The sequence below is a fragment of the Natrix helvetica genome (genome assembly GCF_964273705.1).
Source record: "Natrix helvetica genome assembly, chromosome: 2".
Taxonomy (NCBI): Eukaryota; Metazoa; Chordata; class Lepidosauria; order Squamata; family Natricidae; genus Natrix; species Natrix helvetica.
Genome location: NC_138552.1, coordinates 254,550,312 through 254,578,302, shown reverse-complemented (window position 1 = coordinate 254,578,302; position 27,991 = coordinate 254,550,312). Strand labels below are relative to the sequence as shown.

Genomic DNA, 27,991 nt, shown 5'->3' with positions numbered 1-27,991 from the left:
ATAAAACATTTCTCAAGGTCAACCCCCTAATTGAAATGTGATCCAATTAGTCACTGTAGGCAAAACTTAAATATATGAGGTAATAGTCTCATATAGAAGGGGGAAGGTGTTATTATGAGAAAACACTTAAGTATAGAAATTCTGATTCATTTACAATTTTATGGCAACAGATGCTAGCTATATTTTACAAGCTTTGTGTAATGTGGCAATTATATCTATAATAATTTTTTCACTGTGGTAATATAATATAGTTTCATTTATTATAAATATACAACAATAAAGTTTGGAACAGCTTAGATAATAGGCAAAATGAAAATTGATACGGTTGCACTTGAAAATTCCTCCTTTTGAATATTTTTTGAGGAAATAACTTCTGGAACATTTGTTCTATGCATTTTTAAGAAGGATCCATCAGAATCAGGAAAGTGGGCATCATAAAGTGAGCCACTATAATCAAATGCACAAATATATGCAGGTCTTAGTATTTATACATGCTCTCCCATTTATGATGAATCTTCTTTGAATGTTATTTATACAAATATGATGACTCTCATATTTTCATCATGCATCTTTGGTAGACAACTCTCTTCTTTTACAAGAGGGACAGGCAATCTTTAACTAGCAGAGGTCCAAGATTGCACTGACAGCAAATTTTGGTGTTTTTGTTCAAAATTAATAAGAGAAATAGGAACAGGAACATATCCAAGGGTAACACTCCCAATTTCTCAAAGAACGGCCTCTAAAAATGGTAACTTGGAGTAATCTGATTGGAGTTCAGGTGGAAATAAGACTCAGCATGCAAGTAATAGTTTCCTAGAGTCTCCCAATCCCAGTCTTATCCGAAATTCAAATAAAATATTTAAAAATCAGCCAAAGTTGCTGTGTTGGGGTTCAATTTCAAATTTTATTGGAAGGTGGGATGTTGAAATTGAGTATGGGAAATATATTACCTCTTGGAAGTCTCCCATACTTATTTCTACTCTGAAAAACCTTTTTAAAAGGGACAAGAAACAGGCCAAAAATGATCTTTCTTGCTTATTGTCGCATTACTAACAGCTTTCTCAATCCTTCAGAAATTTGAGAGTCAGAATCCTGTCCCACAGGGCTTCGACAACTCCCTAACCCCCATTTTAAAAGATTAACACTATTGGACAAAAGAAGCTGTGGCTGCCAAAGTTCTTCTGTGGTACAATGATCAGGGAATGACCATTGGCTTACCTGAAGGGTCCTTTTCTGGGGTGCTGCGAAGGAGAGTCCAAGCATGGGTTAAATACAGCCAATCTGCCCAGGACTGAATTGAAACTTTAAGTCACGCCTCTGGTGCTGACTAATCCTCAGTTTCTTCAATGAAGGCATGGACAATGCATGCAGAGAAGTTCCGGAACCAAGTCAATGAAGGTTGTAAAAATATCCACAAGTTCCGAAGAAATCGTATGACAAATGGCAGAGCAGACCCCAGGGTAGGGTTGGACTATCCTTCGCAGCACCCCAGAAAAGGACCCTTCAGGTAAGCCAATGGTCATTTTCCTGGGTGCTGCTCTGGAGAGTCCAAGCATGGGACATACCCAAGCTAAATGTCACTAGGGCGGGAAGCGGGAGCCTCCAGGGTCTCTCCACTGGTATGAATGCCCTGGAGAACTTGCCTCCCAAATGCCCCCTCCACAGAAGCAAATTTGTCCAGTCTGTAGTTTCGAACAAAGGGAAATACAGAAGTCCGCGTGGCCACCTTGCAAATCTCCTTTATCAGTGCCTGGGTAGCCTGGGTGGCAGAGCTTCTGGTAGAATGCGTGGTGATATGGCGTGGCACCGGGATAGATTGAAGAACATGGGCCGAGGTAATGCAGGCCCGTAGCCAGCATCCAATGGTCTGAGAAGAAACTTTGCGGCCCTGGGATGCAGGTTGAAATGAGACAAAAAGTGATACAGAGCGACGGAAGGCAGCCGTACGTTTGATGTACTTATGTAACGCTCTACAAACATCGAGCATGTGCCACTTTTTCTCTTTGGGTTGTTTGGGGTGCGGACAAAAATCCGGAAGCATAACGTTCTGGGCCTGGTGAAACCAAGAGTTGATCTTGGGTATAAATGCTGGGTCCAAATGGAGGATTACTCTGTCAGGTTGTATCATAAGCCCTCGCGAATTGACAGTGCTGCCAATTCAGAAATTCGCCATGCAGACGTGATGGCAATCAAAAAGGCTGTCTTAAATGTCAGATGTTTGAGGCTGGCTGATCGGAGAGGTTTGAAGGGCAGGCCAATGAGAGCCGGTAACACCACATTGAAATCCCATGAGGGATACCTGTGAATGACCAGAGGCCTCAGATTGGATGCACCCTGTAGAAAGCTGCGGATGATGGGATGACGACCAAGGGAAGAGTGCTCGTCTACTGTCAAAATCGTGGACAAGGCCGCCACCTGTCGTCTGAGAGTGTTAGGGGCTAGGCCCTGGTCAAGTCCATCTTACAAAAGTCTAAGATCTGGGAAATCATAGCCGTACTCACCACAGCTTCATGCTCTCTGCATCACCTGTCGAAGGACTTCCATGTGGTGTCGTATATTCTGGTTGTAGAAGGCTGTCTGAATGCCTGAATGGTGTGAATGACCTTGGTGGAAAGACTACCCCTACTTAGGAGGTCCCTCTCAAGTGCCAGACGGTTAGTTGTAACCACTGGGGCTCTGGATGTTGAAGTGTCCCTTGGCTGAGAGAGACCGCGTGCTGGGGAATCTGCCAAGGAGGGTTGACGGAGAGAGACTCACCAGGTCAGGGAACCAGGTCCTTCTGGGCTAGTAGGGAACCATGAGTAGAATTTCCGCCTCCTCCAACAGGATTTTCCGAATCACCCTGGGAAGAAGAGGCAATGGGGGGAACGCGTACATCAGTCCCGATGGTCCCGGACAGTGGAGAGAGTTGACCCCCTCGGCTTGTGGGTTGTGGAACCTGGAGAAGAACCTGGGAGATGCGTGTTCTCCGGGGTGGCGAACAGGTCGACCAGGGGACGGCCGAACCTCTGAAACAACTAGAGGAACAGGTCCGCGTGCAGGCGCCACTCTGAGTGATCGACCGTGGCCCTGCTCAGACAGTCCGCCTGGATGTTGTGGACCCCAGCGATGTGCTCCACTTGGATCGAGCACAGATATCTTTCCACCCACCTTCCCAGGCGCTCTGATTCCTCCATCAGGGACCTGGAGTGAGTGTACCCTTGGCGGTTTATGTGTGCCTTTGTGGCCACATTGTCCGTTAGGATTATCACGTGACGTCCCTTGATGTGGTCTTGGAAGTGAACGAGTGCAAATCACACCGCTCTCAATTCTAACCAGTTGATGCTGTGGGACGCTTTGGGCATTGACCATCTGCCTTGTGCAATCTGATTGTGAAGATGAGCACCCCAGTCGAATAGACTGGTGTCGTGATGATGAGACGGTCTGCTCTTTGAAGAGGGTGCCCTTCGCCAGCGCAGGGGACAGCCACCACTGGAGGGACTGATGTACCTTTGGTGAGACCCGAACCAGCTGTTGAGAATTGCTCATGTTGGCCCTCTGGTAGGGCAGGAGGAGCCATTGTAGGTGTCGAGAATGAAGGCGTGCCTAAGGTACTATTGAAGGCATGAAATCATCTTGCCGAGGAGTTGTGACAGCTGCACGATCAATGCCTGCAACCCCTGGCTTCTGATGCCAACCGCTCTGGAGACAGGGAGACCTGGCAACTGGTGGTGTTGATGATGGCGCCCAGGTGCTGCAGCCTGGTGGTCGGATGCAGATGACTCTTTTCCTTGTTGATGGAGAACCCATGATGTTGGAGGGTTCGCAGTGTGTGCTGCAGGTCTTGCACTGCTTGTTGCCGTGACGATGACTGGATGAGGATGTCATCCAGGTAGCAATGCAGGCGCACCGGGCAAGATCTCAGGAAGGCCACCACTGCAGCTAGGATCTTTGTAAAAGTTCAAGATGCCGAGGACAGGCTGAACGGCAGACCTCTGTACTGGTACTGGCGGCCTGCATAAAAGAATCTCAGGAACCTGCAGTGAGCTTTGCGAATGGGAATGTGGAGGTAGGCCTCCTTGAGATCTATGGATGTTAAGAGATCTCCCGGCCTGATGCAACCCAGGATTGACTGAAGGGACTGCATCTTGAACCTCTGGTATGCTAAATGATGATTGAGCTTTTTTAGATCGAGAATCCCCCTCTACCCCCTGGAGCTCTTTGGGACAAGGAAGAGTATTAAATAAAACCCTGTCCTTTCCTGACCTTGTGGAACCAGTTCTATGGCATTTATGTCTCTGAGGTGAAGGATCTCCTGTTCCATGAGAGCCCTCTTGGCAGGAGGGGTTGGACACTGAGCGAAGTGTCAGGGAGGGGGAGAAATGAATTCTAACATTAGGCCTATGCATATCGTCTGAAGGACCCATTGGTCCAACGTGATCCACTCCCATTGGGTGTGGAACAGCTGGAGACACCCTCCTATGGGAGCCATCCACTGATGGTCACTTATAACGTCTGAAGGATCTGGAACTGGACCCTCCACAATAGGGACTTTTAGAGGACTATTGACGGTTTCTATCACGAAAGGGCTGATGGTCCTGGGACCTATCCGTGCCTTGAGAGTAGGGACATTGGAAGGAACTGGAGGTAGATGGCTGTTCCGAGTTCTGAAAGGGCTGCCTCCTATAAGTCTGGGAACCCTTGAGGTCAGATTTTTTGTTGACCGAAGGCATGACCTTCTTTTTGTCCTTATTTTCAACAAGGACAGGATCTAGGGCGTCCCCGAAAAGCTTGCTGCCCTTAAAGGGAGCCGAGGCGACCTTCCACTTGGAGTACATATCCCCATTCCAATGCCTGAGCCATAAGAGGCATCTGGTGGTGACATTAGAAGCCAAGGATCTAGAGGCAAACTTAGCAGTGTTCAGGGTGGCATCAGCAATGTACTCTGTCACTGTGATAATTTTGTTAACATCCTGCCTTAATTTGGTATCCCTAGCCGGGAGCTTGGCGAGGAGCTGTCTCAGCCAGAGTAGCGCCACCCTGGACAGGAAGGATGCAGAAGCGGAAGTTTTAATGGCCCAAGCCGCTGCCTGATGAGTCTTGTGGCAGGCGTTCTCAGTCCTTTTGTCCTCCGCCTTGATCCCTTCTAATAGTACGGGGGAAAGCACTGAGTTGGAAGTGAGCGCTGCCACAGGCACGTCCACGGGAGGCAATTTCAGTAAGTCATCTAGACCCGGATCAACCATGTACAATTTCTTGTCATTACCACTATGGGTAGCAAGGGTGCCTGGCTGCGCCCATTGCTTTTGCACTACATTAAGAAATAATTTTGGAACCAGCACAATTTCCTGAGTAGGTTCTGGTTCCTCAAAGAGTCCCTCACTGAGTTTCTCCCATGCAGGAGCAGCCAGAGCCGGGGTGCTAGTAACCCAAGCGGGTCGAGGCTCTAGCCTTGTTCAAAATAGTTTTGAAATTAGCATACTTGAACAAGCCAGAAAAGGCCGGTTTGTCGGGAACAGAAGCCTCATCCCCGGAGAATTCTGGTTCTAGCCCCGGACCAAGGTCCTCCTCCCAGTTAGAATCCTCACTGGCCAACGATGAGTGTGATGACTGAGGGGGCTGGGCCTGAGCAACAGCTTGTGAAGGCCCCGGGTACAGGAGTGGGCAGGATTTGCACAGGCGCTTGGCTCTTTGCAACATGCCAGCCTCTATCCCTTGGGAAATGGCCCTGCATTTCTATGGAAAGATCAGGTCACCTATCTTCCTGGGGGCGAGCCCCAGGCGGGGGCTGAATGGCCAGTTGTTGTGGAGTAAGGGGGCCACCTCCTCTTCAGGATCAGAAGGACATGCAAATAGGTCTGCTCGATCGGCCATAGAAGGCTCAGGGTAGCCTGCCATTGCAATGGAATCTGCAGAGGATAATTCCTGGCCTTCATCCTCACTCTCCAACATTGGAGGATCCTGACCAGGCTGAACCCCGGGCGAGTGATCCCCAGGGGAAGCAGGCCCGGAAGTCTGGGCCTGTAGTTGAGCCCTAGAAAACTGCTTTTCCAAAGCCTTCTGGCGTCTGATGGCATCTCTGCCTAGGCCCGAACTCTGCTTAGTCCCCTTTCTAGAGTAAGGCTTGCTTGCTCTGATGGTCTCCTTGGCTGCCTTGCCAGCCTGTCTGGTACAGGCTGGTGGAGGGATCAATCTACTGCTCCTCAGGGGCCCCGTCTGCCATGATTGAATGTGGGGATATAAGGTCTAGAAGGTAACTTTTCCCCACTCACCACCTCAGATGGAACTGGCCTTATCGCTCTGGTGCAGAGGCACTGAAGGGAAGGGCAAGCAAAGCTCAGCAGTCCTTTGATTGGTGAAGGAGAATGATACAAGCTCCAAGCTCCCAGCACCCAAGCAGGTCAATCAATGTGGGGCGTGGCCATGTGGGCCACAAACCGCCGCTGCCGCCCTCTACCGCAATAGTGGAGCTGTGAGTTGGCAAACCTGCCGGAATTCCGGACAGGAACGCTTATAGCAGCGACCTGCAAGAGACAGGCAATCAGGTGGCTGTAGCTGTTTTCTGCGGCAAAAGTAGGTCAACAAAATGGCGGGTGGAACTTTGACCCTCTCAAAATGGCCACCACCACATGTGACCCACTTAAAATGGCCACCCGCATACACCAGAAAGCTCTGAGGCTCCGCGCCAACAGCTTACTCAGAAGTTGGGTCAGCAGCAACAGATGTCCCAGCAGGTTTACGATCACAGCCGGATCTCTGTGATCACACTGGCATCGGCACTCCGACCCAAGCACCTTCCCCAACAGCAGCCTGCAGCCTCACGGCACCCAAGTGAACCCAGGACACCAGAGAGGCTGAATTGGTGAGAACCAGGGTATTATAGTAAAGGAAAACTCACCAAGCCTGCTCCAATAACCAGGAAGAACAAGATGAATTTTGTAGTAAAATAGAAAAATAGAGAGTCCAAGCAATCACTTAGGAATGAAAAGAAACTGGAAGCGCATCCACTGGGCTAGCTGAATTGAAAAAAATCTGAGGATTAGTCAGCACCAGAGGCGTGGCTTAAAGTTTCAATTCAGTCCTGGGCAGATTGGCTGTATTTAACCCATGCTTGGACTCTCCAGAGCAGCACCCAGGAAAATATAGTTTTACACTTGATTTAAAAAATTATCCTTAACTTCTCAATGTGTCCCACAGAGCTTGGCAAATGATGGATCCTAGCTAGAGTAAGACCGCCAAAGTTGCTACATTGCAATAACATCTGTCAGTTTTTCTGCCCTTAACTTACTATATTTCCACGAAAGGAAAACATAGAATGTGGATTGCTGCTAGGTATGAAAGCTTGTTGAAAGAAGTAAAATGTACTATGTAAGAGCATAGGAGCATGCTTCTGCCTACTTTGTTATATGAAAATAAAGTTAATATGTGTGTCAGGAGAAACATAAAAGTGAGTTGAATGCTGTGGATGGAGCACTTAAAACAAAAAATAGGGCAAAGAATGAACAGAGCAAAACTAATGGACATATTGACAAATATACACATACTCATACACAGAAAGGCTGCAGAAATCTTGCTCAGCAGCACTATATACTGTATTTATTCTGAAGTGAGTCTCACTGAAGACAGTGGCTCTTATACTCAGCAGGTTAAGTATGCTTAGCCATATTAGTCCTATTCCGTCAGCTACCTGGATATCATCATGTCATCCTCCCATGTGTAGACTGGAATGCAGACCTTTTTATTGTTTCAGTTATTTATTTTCATCACTTGTACATCTTTGTCATTAACTCACTTTCATCAACATCTTTATTAGAGTGATCACAGCAACAAGAGATTACAGCTGTGTGCAAACCAGCCTGCTACTTTTACATATCCTGGAACAACATGGCACACGTCTGCTGCTATGCAACAGTTTCATGTACAGGTAGGCTCTGATTAATGACTGCCCTGTTCAGCTACCATTCAAAGCTACGTTGACACTGAAAAAGTAATTTTATGGTCAGTCCTCATATTTACAGCATCCCCACTGTTATGTGATTGAGATGTGAGTAATTACAACTAGTGGGCATTTACAAATGTCACAGCATCCGGTGGCCACATGATTACCATTTGTGTGCTTGACAGCCAGCCTCTGAAAAGCAGATTCAATGGAGATGCCAGCAGTAAAATTGCAAACAATGGTCATGTGATGTGTCACCTAGTGGCTCAATGTTGCTTAGTGCCAGATTCGCCAGGTCCCATTGTGGTCATTAAACAAGAATTACATGTACTGTATGTACATATTATTCCATGAACGCAGCTATCCAATTCAAAATGATGTTGGAGTTCAATTCAAATTTGGAATGAGATGAAAACCTCAAAATAAAAAACCCAACAACCTGGAAACCAAGTATAATTAAGTCCATAAAAGGCCTTAAAATATTTCTCAGGACTAATTTATTGCCTTGGGCCACTGTCTATGAGAAAAGCTAGGTAAGACAGGCTAGCTAGATGTCTTTCAAAGGAGTTGATGATATCCAGATTTGGGGTGTGGGTGTGTGCCCACTGCTACAGGGCAGGGGCCACAACACAGAAGGCATGAAATTACTACAAAGTCCTTGCCTTATGTCCCGAAGGGCTTAAAAGATGACAACCCTGAATTGCATATGGAAGCCTGCTGGAAACAATTGCAGCTTGTGGATTAGCTGTATAACATGGCTTTACCAAAACACAATTATAACTACCATATTCTGGACTGGTTGCAGCTCCCAAGTGGTCAACTACCCCATGTAGAATGCATTGAAGCAATCCAAATGGGAAGAGACATGAGCAGAGCCTCCTGTTCCAAGAAATAGTTCAACTGGTCACAGTTGTCTCAAATTGCATACCAGTTCTGCCTGGGTAGATGCCGGAATTAAAGATAGAAGATATATGGTACTGGGAGATCCCCAAAGCCACAGTCACTCAGTGTTACTAGGATTCAGTCTGTTCCTTCCCACCCAGACCCTCATGGCCTCTGGAAACTGAGAAAGAACTTTGGCAGCATCACTTGGTCAGCCACAAGTGTGTTCAATGTTATCTCAGGACTTTATTAGGTACCCACATCCTATATGTACTTACTTAAGATGTAATGCTAAGAATGTCCCAAATGTGCCTTGCCGAATGGCAACTAGACTTTCTTTTTTTCTTCAAAACATTTCACTTCTCATCCAAGAAGCTTCTTCAGTTCCAAGAAGAGGCTTCTTGGGTAAGAAGTGGACCATTTCCAAGGGAAAAAACAAGAAATTCCAGTTGCCTTTTGGAAAAGCATCTTTGGGACAACCATGACCTGCATGATTGAGAATCTCCATAGACATAATAGTAAGGAGAAATAATGGCTCAGTTCACGTATTAAACCAATGGCACAAAGTCACTTCTGCATGCTATGTCAGCACTGTCAAGAGAGCAAGTATAATTAACATAATCAGACAGCCATCAGTACTGATTTTGCTACCTAATCAGTACCTGGAGCAGGGTTTCAACTACGCAGAAGATATGTATGAGATTAGTGCTATTTCTTTAGTAGTGTTATGAAATGGGTGATAAACTGCCAGTTGAAACACAAGTTTAGAGTGGCAGAAGAGCAATATGGAGATGACGAATTTGGTGTTTAAATTTTAGGGACACAGTAGGAGCTTAGATCATTATTGTCCTCTCTGCTTCTGGATTTTGGCTCATCTACAAAATCCATTGTTTACAGCCAAGTCCTGCAGCATCCATCAGAGCCATATACAGTTTCAATTTGACCCTTCCTACAGAATTGCTTCCTGTATATAAAATGAAAAATAGAAATAAATTCCATTTGATTCACAGCCCTCCAGGCTTTCTGTAATGACTCTCTTATCAGTTCCAGATTGGAAAAAAAAAAAACAGAGCTGCAGCTGTCACAAGCAGTATTTTTATTTTAAAAAGCGAATCTTAATTTACTTTAGGGCAGCATGGGATCCTCTAAGTAGAAGTCGCAACCAAGTTTATCTCAAGCCATCTGATTTTAGCTGGCACTTTTTCTTCCTTGTGAAAATTAATCTTTCTTTTAAAAAGCTTACAAACAAAAATCTTGTCTTGTGCAAGGAAAGTAGAAACCCTGAAAAGTGCTTTGAAGATTTTATTACAATGCTATTTTTTAAATGGTACATATTACTGTAGATTTACGTAGAAGATTTAATGGTTTTAAAAAGAAGACTAATGAAATGAGTAATGGATAAAGACAAATTTCAATTAGTAGTCTGAAACCTATTTTAAGCTATTTTAGGTTCAGTGAGTTAATCTGAAAAAAGTAAAAAGAAAAATATTCATGAAGAAGATTCATGAAGGGGAAGCCAGTTTGGTGTGATAGTTAAGCTGCTGGTTTAGAAACAAAAAAGCTATGCATTTAATCCTTCCTTGGGCATGAAGGCTCAGCTGGGTGACTTTGAGCCAATCATTCTTTCTCAATCCAACCCTCTGTCAGGTTTCCGAAAGATGCCCTAATTAATTCATGAGCCTTGAGCTAAGTTTCAAAAGAAATTCAATCATTTATTAGGAACACCATTTCAACCCTATTGCAGTGAGATCTGACCTCATTTAAATTATGGCTGAACTTTGCCCGCTTCTTCCCTCCCCTCAGTCTGTGTCATAAATCACATTCCCCAACTAGGTGCACGCCTCACAAGCCTGCTGTAGTAATCTGAGATCTGACTGTTGCCGAAGTTATGCGTGGAATATGCTCCCCCTCCCTTTATGAGTTGACATCCACTTCAAAAGATTGTTGTAAGGAAAACAGGAAAAAAGAGTTCATTGCTTTGAGTTGTATATAAAAAAAGGCAAGATAAATAAAATCATTCCTAATTCAAGCAATCTGAATGGGATAGAAAGAGACAGAGTTTTCTTGTATTATTTTCAGTTAGTAATATTTTTATGATATATAAATCTATTTATATTAAAACAATGATAAATGTAAAAAAGCAGGTGATGTCCTGGAAGCAGAAGATGCTCCTGAAGACTTTTCCCTTTCAGAAATAATGTGAATGTGCCATTTTTAATATGTTGTCTAAATGATGTCTTTCAGTTAAATATTCTAAATACTTGGCTGCTGATGCGGACTTTATCATTGGCTGCTATCTTTTTGCTTAATGCTCGCAAGGATGTTTATAACTATAAATGATTTCAATTATTACTCAGTAAAGCGTATACATTTTTTAAAATTAAAATTCTGCCCTCTGATTTAAAAAGTGAGAAAAACAAGTGACAATTAAATCAAATATCAGCATAGCATTTTAAATATCAAATGTCGGCATACCATTTTAATTTTCATTATTACATTAAACTGAATTGCTATAGGTTGAAAAATCAAAACTAAATGCCTATACATACATTGGGACTTAGTTCTTTGATGACTTAAGATAATCTTGCTCATGGTTAAACTATATAGCAGTTTCTGAATAATTAAGGAATGGATATCTAGGGTGGGATTAGGGTGGTGTTAATAAGAATAAGCATTTGGAAGAACATGTATTTAAGGAAAAAACATAGTTTTTCTTAGTTGTAACATAGAAAACCTTATGTTACAAAACATCATTACAGGTAGTCCTTGACTTACAATCATAATTGAACCTGGAATCATGGTCATAAGTCATGCCAGTCCTAAAGTAGGTAATCAAGAGGCTGACCTGACTTTATGACTTTTTTGTGGCAACCGTTAAACAAGTCACCAGTTATTAAGCAAACACTCTGGTTACGTGAACACATTGTCCTCAAATTGTAAATACAATGAGGCCTTGGGTGCTGACTGTAATCCGTTCCAGGACTTCGGTCGGCACCCGTTTTGGTTGTGACCAGAAGCAAGACTGACTGTGCATGCACACACACAAAAAAATGGCGCAACAGGGAAAATTGCCGTGGCTGTGTTTAATCGGCACCCGAGGATGTGTTCGTGGCCTGAGTGAAACATTTAGGTTGACACCCGAATTGTTCATGGACTGAGCCATTTGGGACCCGAGGTCCCACTGTAAATGGTTTCTGACAAAAAATGATAAATCATGATGATCATGATCATGTGATCCTGTAAATGTCTGTAAATGGGTTGCTGGGCTGAATGTCCAAAATGTGATCATATGACGTCAGAACTTCAATTCCAAGTTGCTTTGGGGTCTGTCGTAACTTCAAATGGTTGCTAAGACACAATTGTAAGTTGAGGACTACCTTTTTTTAATATATAAAGCAAGCCATCCTATTATGGGTGTCCATGGAGGGAAGGTGGTGAAATAGTTGAAATAGCAGCTACAACCACACAATGAAAGAGATGGGGCTTTGATTGTATGGCTACTGACGCCATCTTAACCATTTCAGTATGGTTACTGATGCCAGTACTAATAGATCTAGCAATGTTTTTTTTTTAATTTTACTTTTTTTTCCTGTGTGGATATTTTGCAGCAGCAGAGAGTTCTTATTTATTTTATTTTCATAATCCCCCAAAATAGTATCCATGATGATGTGGTCAAAAAGACAAAGTCAAAAAACATATACTAAGCTAAAAGAGTAAGTTAGGCCTACATGGCATTATGTTTATACAGACATATTTCCCTAGCCTGTTTCAATTAGTCATTCTTTACAGGATGAATCAATATAGCTTAAATCAATAGCTAGTAATCTGATTTACATATGACTAATTCTAAATCAGAACTAATGTATGCAATTATACTATTCAAAATATACTATACGTGTGAAGGATTTCAGGAATGTTTACTCAGTTAAGATGAAATTTGCTCTAGTCTTTCAGCTGTTCATATTCTCCCGTCTCACACATAATCTTTTGGACTATGACGATAAAATAAATAAAAACCCACTGCTGCTGCAAAATCTCCAAACAGAAAAAAGAGTAGAATTTAAAAACTTGCTAGATCTAGTACCGTGTGTATGTTGTGTGGGTGGGTGAGTAGGTGTCTGAAAAGAGAGTGAACTATATTTTTCATGAATGATAAAAAAATGGATAGTAACAAGCCACAAATCGTTATAGGACAGATATTCCATACTATGCAGTGAACATGTATGACTACATTAACACTTGGTAAGTCTTGAAATTGGCACTACAGAAAGTAGCATCTTTATTTAAAATATCAAATGTATATACTATGCAATATTCTTGTTCTCTACAATGCATTTTTTTCTTTTAATTTCTTGCTTCTGGAATATATCAGTGGCTGCCTGATTCAATATTCTTTCTCTTAAATTGTACTGAGGAATCCATTTAATTCAAATCTTCATTCCCAGAAAGCTTGGTTTGACAGAATAGGGGATGTGGCTGCAGTGGCCAAATTAATCAAGACAGATCTCTAACTGAAGATTCTGCAGGCAGCCCTTAACAGCCTCTGATGTGGGCCCATAGCCCCTTCAAAGTTGATCCATTTTTTAATATACTAGAAAATAAAAGTCTGATGCAAAAGGGGATAATCTTACTCCATGTAACAAATTAATCAAACATAAATGAAATGAAACGAAATATAAACATAATCAAATTTAGTTTTCTCCTTGGCCTCATTTATTTTTTTCCCCCTGGCCCATTTCGGTTAGCATGCCTGACAGGCTACTGAAAAGCTAAGTACAGTTCTTAGCCATATAAGGACAAAAAAGAAAAGACAGGTTGAATAACTAAAATCTTTTCACTGAACATTGTAAATAATAATTTAATATGTCCAAATGAGAAATGTTACTTTTCATTGTTTTGAATGAAGTTGCGAAGCTGACAGTATGATAACACAAGAAGCTGTAAAGCATGACACATTGTATACTTGTCTGTGTTATATCAAGAACAGTACCTAAATTCTAGATCTTACATGCATATACACAATGCAGTTGTGGAGCCTGGGAGGGAAACGGCAAAATTCTAAGAAATAGTTCACCCCAGCATATCTCCTGGAAGTTTTTCCAGGATTTCGAACATGAGTTGAACTTTTTGCAAATAATTTTATTACGTTTCAAAAGATATATAATATAAATATTATAACACAAATGGGAAAATACCATAATCCAGTTGAGTGTGGTTGATCACTCTTTCTGCCATATAAATAGAAAGGTAAATCAGAAGTTTTCTTCTTCAACAGCTTACTCTTAAAAACAGTTAAGAATCATTACAGCTGCAATTTTGATGCAGTAATAGTGGCCTATAACATAAACTAGCACACAGTATATGCCGTTACAGCATTATTTAAAAGCAGTACACAAATAACTGTATATCATTATTGCTACCTCCATCATTCAGGAGTGATATGGATATAGTGCTTTGGATCCAAGGCAGTTTTTCTATAAGCAGAAGGGCTCCATCAAACCGCAGAGAGACTGAAAATACAAGGAAGGTTTCTATTTAAAAGCAAAGGACAGTATTTTTGTTAAATATTCCTTCTTCCATCTTTGACGTCCCTCTGATGCTATTTTAAAAGATGCTCTTGCTTATGGAAGCAGACAGTGGATAGGAAGTGGAATTGATGAAATCTGTTTTCCACCTTTCATTAATGGCCTTCCAAGAGATTAGATTTTCTTTTTCCATTTGGAGCAGTATTAGCATTTAAGATTCAAACATATTACTCTTTCTCATGTCAAATTCTTGATGAGCAATTTCAGATGCGTAAAAAGCTGATGTATTGGAATCTTGAAACTTCTCACATTCTGGTGAAAATGTTAAAAATGAAAGAAGAAAACAGGCTACCATGATTACTGAACCCTGGTGAATAATGTTAAGTTTTATTATGTGTGTTCCTTACCACTAAAAGGAAGCATATGCCCATATTTGGAATTGACAAAACAACAGATATTAGAAGACTGCTCCATTCAAAAACTGTGGTGTGTGTAAGATTTTAAGTAATGTAAATATTAATATTAACATTTAAGCATAGGTTCCTGCGGATAGCTAGAATGTTAAGTATAACACCATTAATTAGCAAGCACATGGCATAGTTTCAACTCTGTGTTAATGCTTAGGCTTCAAGAGAAATTTGGTCAAACAGTTAGAACTAGCTGAAGGTTATTGTTTTGTGATTGACAGATAAACTATGGTATATATTTTTGTCTTTGGCCTTTGTAAACCAATCATGATTTTAGACATTTGTACTCCTTGCTGCTTGAAAGGTACACTCTGTTTCCTTACCTACAGAATGTTACTGAATCTATCAGAAAATAAATTACAGATTTTTCTCCAACATAAACAATGACTTTAAATTTACCCTGAAGTTGTTTGATATGCTGTGAGGAAAAAATGAACAGAAAACATATCATAATGGATGGGGATGATCCATAGGCAGGATGAGGCAACCTTTTTATATAATTGGATTCTGGTGAAATGAATGTAAGAGACTAAAAGAAACCATATTCATAAGAGATCATACATTCTATGGATTTTAACTAAGAATTTTAGACTTAAAAGCTCACCCAGCATGCAGCTCTAATGTGTCTCTGTCCTTTTTAACCCCCCTTCCTTTTTAAAAAAAGTTATATTCACTGACCTACCTGAGAAATCATTTGTTGTTCAGATGCTTATCATGTATAATTGGTTTCTTGTTACAAGAAAAATCATAAATCTATCAATAAGATTACTGCTATATTGTATACAACTATGTTAATGTAGAGTCAGCTAAAATTGGATTTCCAAATGGGAAAAACTACTGATGGGAAAAATTATGTTGTTAAAATGTCTATCTTACCCAGAATGCTATTTCTCTTTTAGACTATAGAGAAGAGAAACTAAGATGAACAAAGCCCTGAAGATGAAACCATATGAAGAATGGCTACAGATTTTGGGTCTGGCTACTCTAGAGAAAAGAAGAATTAGGGTTGACATGATAGCAGTATTTCAGTATTTGAAGGGCTGCCACAAAGAAGAGAGGGTCAAATTATTCTCCAAAGCACCAGAGGGCAGGACAAGAAATAATGGTTGGAAACCGATCAAAGAGAGAAGCAACATGGAATTAAGGAGGAACTTCCTAACAGTAAGGACAATTAACCAGTGGAACAGCTTGCATTCAAAAATTGTGGGTGCTCCATTACTGGAGATTTTTAAGAAGAGACTGGACAGTCACTTGTCTGGGATTGTATAGGTTCTCCTGCTTGAGCATTGGGCTGGACTAGAATATGCTATGCTAATTTTGATTAACCTTTAAACATTTTTTTATTTTTTTACATTTATCTGACAAAATAAAAAATCAAGAATTACTGTAAATATAAACTTTTACAAGACGAGAAAGAAAGGGGAGATCTTGGTTTGCCTGACCTTAGATTGTATTATGTTGCATTTTGTTTGGTACGGTTGAAAGACTAAATGACTCTGAGAATCAAAGTCTGTTAAATCTTGAAGGCTTTGATCTGAGATTTGTGTGGCTTGCTTATTTATGATATAATAAGATAAAGTTTAACACACATTTTATTAGGCAGTTGATTGATTGTATCTGGTTGAAGTATAAAAGAAGACTTTCCACTAAGACATCATTGTGGATATCATCACATTGGAAAGAGTTATTAATTGAATCCAAATGGATTACATATCATCTATTGTAATTGGAAGAAGAAGAATCTAAGGTTAAAAACTAGGGAACTACTAGTAAGTGATGGATTTAATTGTGATAGGTTTAATTATCATAGAATATTTGAAAGGTTTAAACTTGATAAAAAAGTTTTGTTTTTGCAGCTGACAAATCTGAATTTGAATGGAACTTATACTCAGGATTAATCACGATTTCTAAAGTTTATAAAATACTACTTAGGATGAACTTGGAAGATGAATATGTTAAGGATTGTATGATAAAACGGGTGAAAAGCCTAAGGAAAAAATGTTAGATAAATAGGAAAATATGTGGATTAAGGTTTACTTTGAATTAGAGTTTAAAAGAAAAGTTTTTATAAGAATGTGTGCGCGTGCGTGTGCAAATACCAACAGTGCAAAAATCTCTTAAAATGCATTATTTTGGATATCATTTTCTTTCCTATTTTCCCATTCAACTGCTACAAGCACAATAATACCTTTAATGAATGTAATCTGCATTCTTTTATAGCCAGCAGCAAATATTTCATAAAGTTATGGAAAGTATTACATTAGTCTCATTTCCTCTGTATCTTTTTCTTTTCAAAAAGACTGGAGGACATTTTTTAATTTGCATCTGATAAAAGGTCATGCATCTTTAATAAAAAATGAAGCACAGATTCGCTAAGTCAGCTGACAAGTCCCAAGATCAAAGACTGGTGGTTACAAAGATGCTCTGCCTTTCTAACACTCCTCAGTGATCATACACAGACTGCATTTTATATGCACTCCACTTCATCAGCAGAAACAGCTATCTTAACTTGTTTATAACGTAAATACTTTTACATCCTGGTATTGTTGTTTTTCCTTTCTATTTTATAGAATACAAAGATTGTTTCTCGTCTTTCCATACAATTCAAGATTAAGAATACAGGAAGGGTAGTGGTTTAAAATATTACATAATTTCCTATTGCAACTGCCCTTATACATATTTCACTGACACATTATGCATTCAGGAAGAAAATCAAAGGTTTAGTTTATTGCTGTGTGGTGTGTGTGTGTACCATGTTTCCCCAAAAATAAGACAGGGTCTTATTTTCTTTTTACACACAAAATATGGCTTGGGCCTTATTATGAGGGCAAGGTTTATTGTTTTGGGGTTGCCGGGCAGCTGCTTTCTTGCGAGCAAGCTCCCAAAGAGCCGGGCACAGCCTCATGGGTGAATGGCTGTGTTGTGCTGTCGCAGCAGTGCAACACAGCAGCCATGAAGCAACCACGCTCATGACCAGCCACCCGGCAAACCCCCTTTCCAGCCGGGCACAGCACCATTCACTGACCAAGGAGTATTGCCAAGCTGCGTGAGTGCCTGTTCGCTGCCGCCCGGCTCCCGCGGCTTGGCACCTTCGAAATAGCAGTGAATGGCGCTCTGCATGGCTGGAGGGGGGGGTTGCGCGAGCGGCTGTTCTGCTCTTGCTCATGTGCCTGCCAGCCTCACGATGCCCTGGCCCAGCTCTCTCTGCAGAACCAGGGCACCTCCACCGCCACCGCCGCATGGCTTTTTCTGTGGCTTCCAAACTGAGTCTTCTGGCAGTGGCCGCTCTGGGCATACACTCTATGGTTGTGTGCCAGCTGCTGGCAGTGTACAACCATAGAGCATACGCCCAGAGCGGCCACTGAAGCCAAGAAAAAAACATGCGGTGGCAGCGGCAGCGGTGGTGCCCTGGCTCTGTCGAGAGAGCTGGGCCAAGGCATCATGAGTCTGGCAGGCACATGAGCGAAAGCAGAATAGCCACTCACGCAACCCCCCCTCCAGCCGTGCAGAGCGCCATTCACTGCCATTTCAAAGGCGCCAAGCCGCAGGAGCCGTGTGGCAGCAAACAGGCACTCACATGGCTTGATGATACCCCTAGGTCAGTGAATGGCGCTGCGCCCAGCTGGAATGGGGGTTTGCCAGGTGGCTGGTCATGAGTGTGGTCGCTTCATGGCTGCTGTGTTGCACTGCTGCGACAGCGCAACATAGCCATTCGCCCATGAGGCTGTGCCCGGCTCTTTGGGAGCCTGCTCGCAAGAAAGCAGTCACCCAGCAACCCCCCTTTTCAGCTGGGCACAGAGCCGCTCACCAATATATGCTGGTCTTGTTGTATTTGGGTCTTTTCCTGTGTAAGATTGAGCTTGTCTTGGCAAATGAGCCCCACCCACCACCCAGGCTGCTACAACACAAAACAACAACGGACACACAGCCAGCACCAATCAGCACCAATCTACCAATCATGATACAACCACACTACCAATCATTTCACTTACTGAAACAAAAGCCAGCACTTCACAGACCCCCACCAAGATTTATAGAAAGATGGCAGCTCCGACCACACTTTAAGCCCAAAACCCAGCCTGAAGATGGCGATATATATATATATATATATATATATATATATATATATATATATGTGTGTGTGTGTGTGTGTGTGTGTGTGTGTGTGTGTGTGTGTGTGTGTGTGTTTGTGTTAGCTATATATATATCTCCTTCCCTCTATAGAACTTTGGCCTTTTTGATTCTAACATCATCTATTATCATCCATACTGTAAGATAGTTTGGGCTGGCCCAGAGTTACCCAGTAAGTTTCATGATCAAATGGAGGCTTGATCTTGGCTGCCATTGCCTGAGCAAATATTTAAACTACACATTAGAATTTTTTTCTTTATGAGAGCCCAAGTAAAAGTATCAGCTGAAAAAAAAGATTTGTGTATTTGTGTGTTAGGATTCCATACATACATCGGAAAAAAGTGAGAGAAGAAAACTTTCCTAGCAGTCAGGAAATGCTTATTAGCAGTGCTTCCTTTTTAACTGCTTTCATATTTGTAAACTGTCAAACTTGGCTGCCTTGCCTAATTGGACCTTCCCCCACATGGTAACATTCACTTCAAAGTGCAAACTATAAATGTTTCATAATGTCACAAAGGCTAATGACAACTCTCTCTGAACTTGCAACCTAACTGTATATATTAGTCATAGTTATAGACCCATCCTAAGTTAGTTCTAAATATAAGGCCTTCTTGACTACGAGATGAGTTCAGGATATGTCTGTGCTTACAAAAGGAAACTACAATTTTCCATACTGCTTTTTATTATTCTCAGTTAATAATGACTTGAATTTCTGAATGGGTGATGAAGTCATGGAGTAACTTCAATGCAAGACACTTGCATTTATATTTGCACATTCAGAATTCAATCTTTTTGATAGACTCACTCTTTCACACACATACTATTTCATGACACACAAAAAATCTTCAGGACAGTCCAATAGCATTTCTGAGCTATATTTAAAGTAATGTCACTATACAAGCGTCTTCAGCTTTTGATGCAGCATTAATTGTGAAATGCTCTGAATAGAATATTTTATCAGATAGGCAAGCAAACCAACACTTATAAGCCCCAAAAGTTTAAGTACTACTTACACAATCTCATCATTCTGAAATTCAAGCTCTCCACAGGTGTCCTCGAAGTCCTCTCCACCTCCTTTGGCTGTGCCTTCAATTGTTTTGTATGGCACAATAACATTTCCTCGAGCTCCAGATGTCCGTAGCACTTTCACTTCCATGGTCCCCACACTCTCACTTATGTGAGTGACTGATTCCTCAAAAGTAAATATGCCAGCATGATCATCATCAAAGATTGTAACAGTTGCTGTAGCAGGTGACCCCAGACAAGCCACAGTTGCAACGTGGTTGCCCTCTAGAACACCTTCCTCAGATCGTTCTGACACTTTCACATTATTGAGGTGAACAAGGAAATTCTCATCTTCCTCGAATATGTCATCATCAATTATGCCAACTCTTATTTCTTTTTGCGTCTCACCTGGCTTAAATACCACTGTTCCTTCAGTAAACTCGTAATCAGACCCTGCATTGGCTGTACCATCTTCTGTTCTGAAATCAACCAAGACTGTTTTGGTCAAATCACCACCTCTACGGGCAATGGTTAGAGCTACTGTGCCACAGTTCTCAAGGCACTGGTAGGTGCTCTGCTCAAAATAGACCTTGCTTACAGGGTCATTGTCTGCCACTTCACAGTTGACCTCTTGCATGCTGACTGCTTTTCGTGCTTGGTCAGCTGCATGTCGCTTCAATATGTTACCAGCTCCAGTCATTAACCGAGTAGCCTGAATGCGATAAAAGGCACGACTCTTTTGTTGCTGACTCAGAACTTGATAATTAGCTAGTTCTATCAGCTGTTCAATCTCTTTGTCTGGATGCTTCTGTTTCAGTTCTTTCAGGATTCTAGCCATTTCTCTCCTTGCTTCTTCATCGTCTTGATCCTTCTCATCCACCTCTAGGACCAGAGTGCCATCCAAGAAACTTTCAACATGGGAATTAACTATCTTTCCATCCATTTCAATATCAGCCTTAGATTGTGGCCCTTCACCCTCATGTTCAATTATCATGCCTCTTTGCTTTCCAGCTCTGTATTTCTTGTAGACATACTTGTAGAATAAAAGCCTTCGATCAGCAACCCATGCAAACACGACACAGATAGGAAAAAAGAAGAAAGTGAGTAAACTTTCCCAGACTTCTACTTCCCCGGGTGATATAACTGACAAAATTAAATACAGCCAAGTATAGGCAAAAATGCTCCAAGCTGCAGTGACAAAAAACACACGAAGATGCTTAATCTTCCTGATTTCTCCATCAGGGACAACATAAACACAAATGGCTATAATGACAAACATATTAAAGGCAGCACTTCCTACAATAGTGCTTGGCCCAAGGTCTCCTGCCTTGAAGCCATGGCCACACACTTCAATGACAGATAGGAGGATCTCAGGTGCAGAAGAGCCCAAAGCCATCAATGTTAAGTTCGATACAGTTTCATTCCAAACTCTTACTGTTGTCTTGCTGGTCTCACCATTGGGTTTCTTGATTGTTATCTCTCTCTCTTGGGAAGTAATAACTTCTATGGATGACATGAAACGATCTGCTATAATAGATACTCCTAGAAACATGTAGACCATGGCCACAAAGTATACAGTAGCTCTTGCTATTTTATCACCAAATGAAGGATCTTGAGGTTCCCAAATTGGCAAAATTACACCTTTCTTACAGATATAGGAACCAGAACATTCTTCTGAATGATTGGTTTCTTCAGGTTGATGTTCTGTATGTACTTTGTCCACATGGCATAGCAAAAATGCAACAATTAAAAGGAGAAGACCACCAGGCAAGGCAGTTGAATTCCTTAATCCCATCATGATTGTTCTGTCAGACCAATTTCCAAAGCTTTTCTAACCTGCAGAATACAAAAATGTGAAATATATTATCAACATTCAACTGAAGAAAGCTATAGCTTTTTTCTTTCTATAAGGTTCACCATTTTACATAATCTTTTACCTTCTAGGAAAAAAAACTGAATTTACAAAACTAAAGTCCATAAAGTCATTTTCAATTGCTGAATTATATTTTTAAATCTATAGGTCTACTCTCAGATAATAGTTTTCTATTCAACTTGCATTTAGATTATTAAGTCATTGAAACAATGGTATAGGTTAATGGTATAAGCTATTGAAGATACAGCTATATCATTGCTGGAATTGTATTTTCTGTTTTGTAAATAAATAAAATGCAGTGCTATATTCAGTAACATGTATCATACAGAATAGTTACATATAGTGCTTCCGAGATGTGTGGACCAACTCCCAGCGAGGCTGGCTGGGAAATTTTGGGAGTTGAAGTCCATACATTTTAAAGTTACTAAAGTTGAGAAACACTAGTCAAGCTAGATGTGACAAAGCTTGAATTGTTTTCCATACTGTCTAGATACAGATGGAAATCCCCAGAGCAAGTCCAAACCTTCTTTCTATAATCATTCTCAGAATTATTTATTTCTATTCTTTGCATTATATCTTTTATCTACTAACTGAGCCATAACAAGCATTTCTCTTTTATATTATGACCATTAGTGTTTGCTTAGGAATATTTAGGAAAAAACAATTAAAAGTTATTGAAAAGTCTAAGTGAGCAGTATTTTATTTTTAATAATATTTCCCAGATCTCCTCAATCTGACACTTGAAATCACTTTTATGTAAAACAAATGCATAAACTTCCATGGTTAAAGCATTAACATTGAAAACAGTATCAAACCACTAGGCATACTTGGGTTTCAAATCAGCAGCCCAGTCCCACAGCCCTTTTATCAAAACAATATGGCTTCATACATTTAAGACATGAAAGGGAATAAACTGATTTATTTATGTAGGATATTTATACCCTGTCTTGAGCTTTCTCAGGATTAGTAGCAAAGAAATACAAAACCTAAAAATAGAAGGTACAAAATCCTAGATAAAAATAAAATCCCATGGAATTGTCAAGATGCATCTCAAGGCAAAAATTAAAACATACTTTAAGAGTTCTGATATCAGAGACCTCAGGAAGCTTCTTGGGAATAGCAGGGGATCACATCAATTCCCAACATTGTTGAGCCAAGGACACAATAGGCTTGACTTTTTAAATAAAATAAAATAAAATAAAGCAAGACTCTGGAGACATTGTCACACCTTCTTATTACAATACCTCTAGCCCCTACTCTAGGTAGTGCTCTATACCAGATAGCAATAGCACTTAGGACATATACCACTTCATAGTGCTTTTACAGCCCTCTCTAAGAATTACAGAATCAGCATATTGCCCCCAACAACCTGGGTCCTCATTTTACCCAACTCGGAAGGATGAAAGCCTGAGTCAACCTTGAGCCGGTGAGATTTGAACTGCCGAACTGCACCTAGCAGTCAACTGAAGTAACCTGCAGTACTGCACTCTAACCACTGTGCTACCTCGGTTCTGAAATCCAACCATGAAAGAAGCAATTCTCAAGGCAGGTATTCGATCACCTTTCTATTGCAATAGAATTGTACTTCCACTTGATAACTTGTTATATATTGCTCACAACAAAGAGAGTCTGACTCTCATTAACAAAACTGGAAGTAGAATTAAAGACATCTCCCTGGCTGCAGCAGCCACAGATTCTTTGCACTTCTGTTGGAATGTCCAAAGCATTTTCACACTATTGATGCTTGTTTTTATCTAATTTGTAATACTATTTTGTAAATATATTTTATATATTTTATAAAATGTTTACAAACGTTTATAAAGGTTTGCTTTTTATAGTAGGCTTTAATTGACTTTACACTACAGAGGCCTTTTGATGTGCAGCATAAAATTTGAATAAATAAATAAGTATGACATTACATGTATTTTAGGTTATATACTGGAATCAATCCACTGAGGTAGTTATAAACAACGATCGTGTCAGTAAGATCTATTTTGAGCATCAATAATGATAATGAATACAGCATGAAATCACAGTAATAAAATAGCAATTAGAACACTAACATTCTAAACCATTAAAATGGCTTTTAAAATACCTGGAAAAATAAAAATAAAAAAGGCTTTTGTCTAATATTCCAAAACGGTAATAATACAACACTAGTGTTCGCAGATAAGGCACCACAATCAAAAGACTTTCTCACTGCTTGAAGTGAAGCTATGGGTATCCTAATTCATAACCATTTGAGAAAATATTGCTTCACATAACTTTATTTATTAATTAATTATTTTATTGATTAGTCCTCTGTGCCTCCCATCTCGCCTAGAGGCAACTAAGATTAATTTTGTGTAAGACGTTTAAACAGTTGGTTCCTGCAGAAAAAATGGTAGACAAATCTAACTATTATTGCTACTACTGCTGCTGCTAATTATAATTATAGTGGAATTTTTGAATTACTGTAGACTGGGAAGTTCAGATGGCAAAAGCGAAGGAGATTAGTATTGAATACTTTCAGTCAGCAGTTTAACTGCCATGCTTTGAAGTAGCTGATTCTGGATCATTTCTTAAAACAGTTCCACATATACTGTAATACATTACAATAGTCGATATGGAAACTTAACAGAATATGAACAATTGTTATAAACTGTATTTAGTTAGAGGCACACTTGGTATATCAGATTAAGCTGATAAAGGGCGCTCCAAGCTCCTGAGGCAACATCCGTTCCTTAAGTGAAGCACAACTACAACAGGATAAATATCACTTACTTGGGCAGGAAAACCACTCACAAAAAGGATTATTTCCATCTTCTTTGAATTGAATCTCAGTTAATAAACTCTCATTACCCTGCCCAGGCACTGATTCAGAACTTCTACTGTCTCATCTATGTTAGATGAAATGGAAAACTAAAGCTGGGTGTCACCTGCATATTTGGTCACACTCCACCCTGTCCTTGATAACCTCCTACATAAGTTGCATGTAGATGTTAAAAACAATGCAGTCTTAAACATAATCACAGCCCTAATCATAGTCACAATGCAAACCAGTAATCCTTCAGCACCCTCTTCTCTAACTCGCCATTCAAGCAAAAGCAGAACTAGAATGGTTCTGTCCTAGATGGTTTTTCTGTCCCAAAAGAAACCATGGTCAGTAGTACTGAAGAGATGTCTAAGACACTGAATCAAGTTCTACCCCTCTTGTCCCTTTCCCAGGGTAGGTCATCCAACATGAAAATCAAGCAAGGCAGTTTATGTTACAAATTAGGCCTAAAACCAGAGTAAACAGAATATATGACTTGTTTCATTGAAGAGTACCCAGTGCTGATCAGCAAACAATTGCCCAGGGACCTTGCTCATTGTAAAAAGGAGCTCTGGGAGTCCCAGACCAAGAACCTCTGGAGGCAACCTTAGTCTTAATATAACATTTTAAATATTACTCTCCACAGAGTACACCGTTTCTTTGCAACGAAAATAAAAATGGTGAGAGGTAGGATGCAAATGTACTTAACAAATAATAAAATACAGTGGTGCTTAAAAGTTTATGCATCATTTTGAACTTTTAGTGTTTCTGCATAAACAACATAAACTGTGATCTCTCCCACATGAAAGAACAAGTATGTTTTTGATTCCTTTGTTTAATTGGGTTCTCTTTAGTTAAGAGGACTTGTGTGGAAAAGCGATCACATTTAGATCATATTTGGTAAAAATATGATTAGATCATATTTAGGTAAAAATATTGAAAATTAAAAAAAGACTCACAAACCTTTAAGCACCGCTGTGTAATAAAGGAGCTGGTTTTACCTTTCTGGCAATTCTGTGAAAGTAAGTACCTACTTAGTTCTGCACTTATTTTTAATGTGTTTGGTAGCTCCTCTTGTTCATACTGCAGGCAGCATTAGCAAAATTTGCTGACCAAAAAGAAGTTGCTTACTTCCTTTGCTTGGTGAGAGCAGGAGGTGTTAATAGATGCCATCTGTGGCATCACTTAACTATTATTTATGCAAATTGTGGCATTAAAAGTGACTTGGGAAAGGCGCTTTCCTGACAGGCTCAAAATACACAGACGACTGCAGAAGCTAATTTTTGCTGACAAAAAAGGCTCTTCACAGTTAAAGTACAATGTTAACTTAGGGCTCAGGGGACAATGCGTAGATTCACATAACAGAACTATAGAAGGGGCAAAGTAGGAGGTGTCTATGGATGCTATCTTTGGCACTCCATTAGTTACACAAATTGTAGTGGGAAATCTGATTTTTAAAAAGCTGGCTGCTGGGAACTTGAGATCGCAATTGAGCAGCCAGCTTTTGCCTTATGCTTAACAAAGAGGTCATTCTCACCTACAGCATTTATTTAACACAGGCTCATGGCGCAGCCCCTACAAGAAAAATATACAAAAGTAAGACTGTAGCAAAGGGTCAGACCCAAGGAGTTACTGTGGGTGGGACTACAGATTTAGCCAATGGTAATGAATTTTATAAATTAATGGGGCAAAGGGAAGAAAACTCCAACAACTCCTCTCCCAATCTAATTTGATTTTGAAAGTTCTTCCACTTTTGAAAGTTGCTTCTACTGTCTTGGGAAGAATATTGCTGGAATGGATCTTGTGCAGAGAGCAAAAATCCAGCTTATCACTGAACAGTAAAAGGAAAACATTTTCCCCAAGCAATTACATGTAAATCTGAGAAGAGGGTTCTACTTACATTCAATGATACAAATATAGGTAATCCTTGACTTACGACTGGTTGCTTTGTGACCATTCAAAGTTACAAATACCCTACCCAAAATGACCCAGATTTGAGGGTCTGAGAGTCACCCCATTATTACATGATTGCATTTTGAGTACTTGGCAACTAGCCCACATTTACAGAAGTCTGTAATGTCCCAGAGTCACATGACCACAACCTATAACATTTTTTACTGGAAACCGCTAATTTGTGAAATTAAATACAAAATGCACATGGCAAAAAATGAACCTTCAAAGTGACTGCAAATAGAAAACAATTGAAAAGTGGGGGAGATGGGCGGTTTAGAAATGTGAAATAAAATAAATAAATAAAAATAAATCAGTATAATTTGTAAAGTTAACCTGAAATAGAATGTGACAGGAATAGCTAGGAAAACAAATGTGCAACAGATAAGCCAGCCCATTAAAGCCAGAGTTTAATATAAAATATAATATGTATTTATATGGGGGTGGGGGTATTAAATTATAGCATTGATTGCCATTCTCAGCAATTTCTATTTGGATGGAGCTCTGAAATTAAAACTATATCCTATATTTACTGGGGGTGGGGGGAGGCTGGGAAAACATAAGGACCCTTCTTTCTTTTGCTAATGATGTATCTCCAGCATTCTACTTTATATTAAATTAGCAAGACACAATTTGGGTTCCTCTGCTTTATGTATTTTACTTATGTTTAAAGTGCACCCATCTCCCTCGTACAACTGTTACTATAAATGCTTGATGTATCCAAATTGTTTGTTTGTTTGAATACTGCCCATCTCACCAGAGGTGACTCTTAATTGTTGTACACTGTCATTGTTATGACATTCATTCAACACATCAAACATTACATAATCCTTTACTTCTGAATTCTCATTTTCTGTGCTACAGGAAAGCATAGCAGCTGTAGTTTATTGAAAATATGTTGCAGAAGACTATATATATATATGACTATGATTCTATAGGTTTAGAAAGGATCTTCAAGATTCTCTAGTCAAACCCAATGCCCTTTGCAGGAATTTGTGTAAAACTTTTTTTTTTACTTTTTTCATACAAATTTTCCCAAAGGAATTAAAAATAATAATAAAGTAAAACAAAAGTATAAATTAGCAAAGGACTTTTGAAGTACAGGTAGTCTTTGAATTACAACCACAATTGAGCCTAAAATTTCTGTTGCTAAATGACACATTCATTAGAAAAATGAGTTTTGCCTCATTTTACAATTTTTCTTGCCACAGTTTGCTAAGTGAATCACTGCAGTTGAATCTGTCTTCCCCATTATCTTTGTCAGAAGGTCACAAAAGGTGATCACATGACCCTGGGACACTGCAACTATCATAAATATGAGTCAGTTGCCAATTGGCTGAATTTTGATCATGTGACCATGGGGGATGGTCGTAAGTGTGAAAAACAGTCACAAGTCCCTTTTTTCTAATGCCATTGTAACTTTCAACAGTGACTAAATGAACTGTT

The 27,991-nt window shown here is 40.2% G+C and overlaps 1 protein-coding gene across 8 annotated transcripts in view; it reads right to left on the bottom strand.

Annotated features, from left to right (window-relative positions):
- Positions 1–27,991, bottom strand: part of SLC8A1 (solute carrier family 8 member A1) — a 310,282-nt gene that overhangs the window by 221,324 nt on the left and 60,967 nt on the right. For all 8 annotated transcript variants that reach the window (XM_081945901.1, XM_081945902.1, XM_081945900.1 and 5 more), the window contains one exon: positions 19,937–21,764. In XM_081945901.1, the coding sequence (XP_081802027.1) occupies positions 19,937–21,726 (1,790 nt within the window). In that variant the 5' untranslated portion in view covers positions 21,727–21,764. The remainder of the gene's footprint in view (positions 1–19,936; positions 21,765–27,991) is intronic.